The 6,290-nt window shown below is 37.2% G+C and overlaps 1 protein-coding gene across 2 annotated transcripts; it reads right to left on the bottom strand.

The window, feature by feature from the left end:
* Positions 1 to 1,143: 1,143 nt before the first annotated feature.
* Positions 1,144 to 5,431, bottom strand: LOC149218953 (origin of replication complex subunit 6-like). Of its 2 annotated transcripts, none has more exons than XM_089382513.1 (10): positions 5,132 to 5,431; positions 4,976 to 5,022; positions 4,501 to 4,644; positions 4,317 to 4,397; positions 3,992 to 4,103; positions 3,755 to 3,817; positions 3,451 to 3,538; positions 2,272 to 2,363; positions 1,616 to 1,712; positions 1,144 to 1,523 (listed from the first exon to the last, which is right to left on the bottom strand). In XM_089382513.1, the coding sequence occupies exons 1-10, from the start codon at positions 5,249 to 5,251 to the stop codon at positions 1,444 to 1,446; spliced, it is 924 nt and encodes a 307-aa protein (XP_089238639.1). In that variant the 5' UTR covers positions 5,252 to 5,431; the 3' UTR covers positions 1,144 to 1,443. The 2 variants fall into 2 exon arrangements, with proteins under 2 accessions (XP_089238639.1, XP_089238640.1); XM_089382514.1 differs by having other exon boundaries at positions 4,501 to 4,605; positions 5,132 to 5,428.
* Positions 5,432 to 6,290: the final 859 nt, after the last annotated feature.

Genomic DNA, 6,290 nt, shown 5'->3' with positions numbered 1-6,290 from the left:
AGAAGGCCTTTACTAGAAAGAATAAACCCATGCCCAAATGTGAGATACACTTGATATGTGCCCTTAGGCAAAACACTTGAAAATGGAAAATTCACTTCGTGATCAATAACAAATAAGTTGTGTATTTGTACACAACTTTAGCAGTAGGACACTTTCCGCAAGAGGGGCTATGAACCAACATATATGAGGTCTACCTTAACCAAACCTAAAAGATAATTGATTATACAATACAAGTCACGGGTGAAAGTAAAGCTTACACTATCTTCAACAAATAGAAAATACAAGATTGTGAAGAGCTCAGTATCCTCACAAGCATAGAGCTTCCAGATTTGATTACTCCAATTCCTCTTCAGTATGAGTCATCCAATCCAAGCCACGAGTAGGTTGTGACAGGCCTTGTGTTTCACATCAAAGAAGGGCAGGAAATAGTGATATTTGTGTTCGGACTACAAATAAAATAAGAGAATTGCAATGCATGCAAGGACATGTTAACCAACTACGATAAACCACTAAAAGCATCCAGCAGCTGGCAAACATACTCATGGCAGATGGACAGCCCAATGGTTTAGACTCTCCTGTCATGAGACAATCTCAATGAAAAATGCTCAATGTCATTATTTCTAAATATGAAACCCAAACCAAAACTAGTTTATATCATGCATAAATTATGGGTTAACTGCATATAACCTATTGGTTTCAATGCATATCAGTTGAACACTTCAACCATCATCAGGTAGCTGCTGCAAAATGATAAGAATGCACTATACCATTCTACAGCAGCTCCCTGATAATGGTTGGTGCACTCTATCATTTTGCAACAACTCCATGATGATGATTGCCCTCTTATCGTTTTGCATCAACTTCCCAATGATAGTTAATGTATTCAACAAAAATGCATTGGAACCAAAAGTTTATACACAGTTAACCCAGAAATTATGCATAATACTCGTTCACCATTTAAATATATTGGCTTTCTATACTTTGTTATAGAAGGCTTTGAAAACCTAGAAGAAATTATATATTCTAGGCCATACTTTTGTACTTTATTAAACATTAAATACAATTTCAGTCCAAAAAAAGGAGAAAGTAAATATATGACCACCCTTAATGAATGACAGATAAAGTCATCATAACACATTCCTCTAAATCAAATATCTCTATCTGGATTCCTCTCAATGAAACAGATTTGAGTTTCAATACCACATGCACTTCAAGGTAACATATTTCTCTTTACCAAATGGCACCCATTTCAGAGACATGACTGCAGGCTGTAATCCTTTTTTCCTGTCAAATAGCTCTTCAGATGCATTTTTTCATGTATGACTTCCATTCAATACTAGTAAGGGTAGGCATCGCTTTGTAATCCAAATCATACGACTTTTGGAGTACATGATCTGATAAACAAGTCAAGTTGCATAAAATCAGCCAAGATTGCCGTGTTTGCTATGAGCCTTCAAGAGGTACAGTCTGTGGAGGCTTCTTTACAAAACCTAGTCTCATTTGTTTTCCTTTCTTTTCAAGTCCTGCACATTAATATAGCAATATCTATTATCAACCTTAAGTATAATAAGTTTATTCCCAATGAAGCACCAGTGCATTATCAATAAAGCTTCACCTATGGCTTTAAATGTTTCATTTGATGCAAGGACTGAAGATTTCCATTCCTCGTAAGCATGTTTTTGCATTTTCTTGGGTCTCTTCAAACCAGGCACCTGCAAGGGTTCAAATTCCATTGATGAACCATATATATAATTGACAAAATACCACTGTTTCATAATGTAGCATGCTTTTGTATTCAATGGTAATGTGATGTTCTCAACAAATTAGAACAACCATAATTCAGATTCACAAGAGCATAAGTTCAACACTTAAAGTGCACTAGGTCCTAAGAAACTAGAAATCAACTATCATAACAACGCAATTATCACTACTAATTGAGCCCACCTGGCAAACCAAGAAAAGATTTCAGTAATAATTTCAGGACTCTATTAAGACCTTGACAGGTGCAAGAATGAATGCCGATACAAGGTGACTGTAGATAAAAGCAATCATAAGAAATTGGGTAGACATATGTTAGATTGACAAAATCTCTGGACATCTCTTTAGAGATTTCCCATATTGCAAAAGCCATTATATACATGACAGAAATTTGTAGCTCGTTTACGTTAATTGCATGAGCATATATAATACATCAATAGCTCAATAAAGTATCATACAATATTTAGATAGATAAGGTAGAAAGGGAAAAGACAGGCTCTTCAACAATGATACCTCTAGTCCATCATCATCAAATGACTCACTGCAACTACCAGATTCTCCATCATCTTCATGCCTTCTTTTGCCTCGCAATGCATCTAAAAGCTCTGCAAACACGCCTCAAATCATTCAGCTACAAAATAAATCTAATTTGAAAGGAGAATCATAAATAAATAAATAATTGACAGCCTCCTCTTATCGCAATGCTGCAAGCATGCCCTTACTCGATCTGGGAGGCAGTTCACAAGGGCAAAAAAAACTTTGGGGGAATTAAATTTTGGCTGGGGAATATCACCACTCCTGGATGACCATTAAACCAAGACCCCTTTGATAAGAAAGAAAATTAAAAAGGATAGTTTCTCATTCATGATGTCACAAGTAGACAATCAAATAACACAATAGGCATACAAAAACCCCAAAAAAATGCCAAGCCTACAAGGAGAGGGAGTCAAATAGACAGCTAATAGACTAATCACAGCAGGACAGAAGCCCACATGGAGTAGCTTTCCTGATAAAATTCAGTTAGAAGACCTTAGTTGTGGTAATAAAAAGCCATGATACGGGAAATTACTCTGATAAAGATTGCAAAATTCAACACCTAGGCCAGTCATCAAATCCCTCATGTTGAGGAAAATTGCTTACTAGGTATTCAAGGATGTGAAGACCACTATCTAGTACCAAAATTATTTTCCTCGCAGCCAATAAGAAGTGGACATCGTCATGATTTTGGAAGTAACACCCCCCATCAACACTTTTTCAACCTTCCTGGAATACTATTGTTTCTAGGGATATTTGTTGCTGCCACAAATCTAGCTGGAGCGTCGTATAGGTTGTCAAGACTCAAGACAGTTGCTCTTCAGTTCTTGCAGCAAAAGAGATGTGCCAAAACATTCAGATTTTCCAAGAGAAATACTAGAATTGATAAAGTTAGTGATCGTAAATCTTAAAGCAATACAGTGTGTGGCTCATCTGATTACTTAAAGAAAAGAATCCAAGAAGACAAATGTAGGAGCTAGATCTCATGCAACTTGCATAAGCAGGTGGAGCAAAGGACATTTTGATGTACTGACAGCTGCATCCATTTTATAATATTAGGAACAAACTGTGCATAATTTTGGCAATGCCTAAGATCAATTTTAAGAGTTTTGTTTTCTTTTAAATGGTAAACAAAGGGACCTTCATGTGTAATCCTACCTCTATTATTCTTTACAGACTCTGGATTCTTTTTTTCTTTGGAAATTCCAACAACATCAAAGCAAAGGTCATTCATGGATGCTGCAACCTGATACAGAATAATAAAGACATCAGAAGAGGAAATAGCACTATGACAAAGGCACAAAATGCTGTGCAAAAGCCTTTCATCATTTTGGATTCTTAAACAGCTACAACTAGATACAGGTAATTCAGTGCAACTTTCCATGTTCAGGGCAACCATAATTCAAAAGTCTAAGACACAAGGACAGGAAGTCCAAACTTGAGCTGCGGTGATGAATCTTACACTTGAGAATTCTGAATCGGATGTACCACAAATCTCAATCAATCTTGTCCTGTCCACTTTCAGCTGCATCCAACATCATCCAATGAAGTTTTACTCACCGTGAACTAGTGTTGTGCAAAAAGTGAAGTGCAGGGTAACTGCTATAAAGCATGGCAAGTAACTCAAGCAGCTTAACATTGTGTATGATTGACTCATTGTAAAGAACTCAAACATCTTATTAGAGTGTATGCTCTTAACCTTGTTCCTTCTTGCACACAAGTAAAATGCCACTGCAGTAAATACAGGACGACTAAAATCAGCACTTGAACGCCGAGACTCAGGCAATGCAGCTACAAATCTCTCCTTGTATCTGCAAAGTTTTATGCTTGCATTAGGCCTCTCTAAGAAACCCACAACTAAATATGAGAATGTCGCTTAAGATTGAGGGCGGTGTTACTGTTTTATTTATTTTTATGTATTCCTACAAAATCAGGCCATGAATTACATAACAGAGCAAAAGCCTGATCAGGCCAGGGAATTGAGCTTTCAGAAATGTTTGTGCTTTACAAAATGTTGAACTTACAAAGACAATGCTCTTTGGGCAGACCGAATTAATCTAAGACACCCAAATTGGATTGCCAGTTCTCTTATGTCTAGCTTTGGCCTGTGATCCAGTTAACAAATCAAAATTCAACACATGATCAAGAATTCTGCATTACACAAATTCAGAAATCAAGAAATGCAATATTCGTCAAATTTTAAATCACCTGACACCGAGAGCATTCTGCATCGCATTCAAGGATCTTGTGTAGGCCTTCTCTGACATGCCACTGAGCTTAATGGCCTTCTGTCTATCAAAAGGAACCTGCAGTCTACCGCACGAAGTGGACCTCGAGTAAATCAAATGGGCACTGCATTGTCATTGCTACAATATAAAATCCAGTTGAGGGAGAGAGAATAAAAATGCTCACACATGCCCCTAATATGCACCTACGATTGAAAAGATTTGGGCTCCACATATGAGTTCCAATATTCGAAATGCCAACCATTTGCCTAACCCCACCCCAATAACTCGCATTTCTCAGTGCAGTCGAAAATAATAAACCCACAAACACTTACAGGCAATGAACCCCATATAGATCTATTGGATATGTATTGAAAAATCTGAAAAGAATACAAAACCTGCATGGGTATTTAGCAGAATAGAACAAAGCTCTTATAAGGAGAAAATTAGAGATTTACTTGGCAGCAGCTAACTCAAAGCAGAGCACAGATTTGCAGACCTCGCCCTGCGAACAAAACAAGGAATCAAGATCCCCATTGCCTGCTATATACAAAATACAATGCAAAAATAAAAGCACAGCAATAAGCCTGAGAAGACTCTTTGAATTGCCATACCACACCAAATGTTGAGGAATCAAAATGAACATTGCTAAGGCGCCTCAGCTCCTCAGCTTTTCTAATAGATGTCTTGTCCTCTGCAAGACCCAACTTCCTTCCCAAAGCTTCCATATCCATCCTTGATCCTTCCTTGCTGTCTGCAATGTATTATTAAGGGACTTTGTTCTGAGGAGTAAAACCACTCCTCTTCGCGGGTCCATTTTGGTTTTTAGATAACAGAAGTAAAGATAGATGGTGGGTAACTATGGCGGGAAACTATTCATTTCGAAATGGATTCCCCGTGATCACCATTGTCTGGTTCGGGGATATTGCGGCTTTATGATCACATTAGGTGGTTTGTGAATTCGACATAGTAATTTCCTTACGAAAATGGCGGTGGGTTCGAAAGAGTTATTCCTCTCTTTTTTTTTTAAGGTAAGGAGTTTTTAAAAATGGGATGTAATTTTGTGGCGTGATAAATTTGTGTGAATTTATTTTTATATTAAAAATAACTTTTTTTTAATAGATTTTTATTTCTTCATTTTTTTTAAAACTATTTTTTCTTTTATTAGGTTTTGATACACGTTTCAAACCAACTAATTTGGTTCATCATCTAGACAGGGTGAAAAAATCATACAATATTCATGTATAAATAGCAAGGATGCATCATTGCCTCAGGGTCAGCACATGAAACTAGTCGTTGAAAACTACTCGTTGGAGATTATTTACATAGGTATATAGAAATCATGAAAAGTTAGAACATAATTATTTAATATTTCGTGTTCTCAGCACCCTTGCTACCCATGCTTTGAGAATCTCTGATGAGAACCACCTAGAGCAAGAGAAATCACATCTCCTTGAAGTTTTTAAAAATAATGGGTATAGCAGAACTTAGATCCTCAAGGCCTTTCAAAGAGCCTGTAAAGGACCAAGAGTTAAAATTTCTCGTGTTGATCCTATATCCAAGGTTCAGGTTCAGTTAAGGAACCTATCGACCTGAAAGACATGAAAGGCGTTTACCTAGTTCCTTGCTCCTGTGGTATTCCATATATTGGAGAGACGGGTCAATCAATTAACCAGAGGATCCATGAGCACGTTGCAGACATAAGGCATAATCATTCTCGCTCTTCGGCTCTAGCTGAACATGCGGAGAAATCCAAGCACCATGTCTATATTG

This window comes from Pinus tabuliformis, chromosome Q, assembly GCF_031772625.1.
Source record: "Pinus tabuliformis cultivar Carrire ecotype Pingquan chromosome Q, CPIR1, whole genome shotgun sequence".
NCBI classification, from domain to species: Eukaryota; Viridiplantae; Streptophyta; class Pinopsida; order Pinales; family Pinaceae; genus Pinus; species Pinus tabuliformis.
This window is presented reverse-complemented; position numbering and strand designations above follow the sequence as displayed.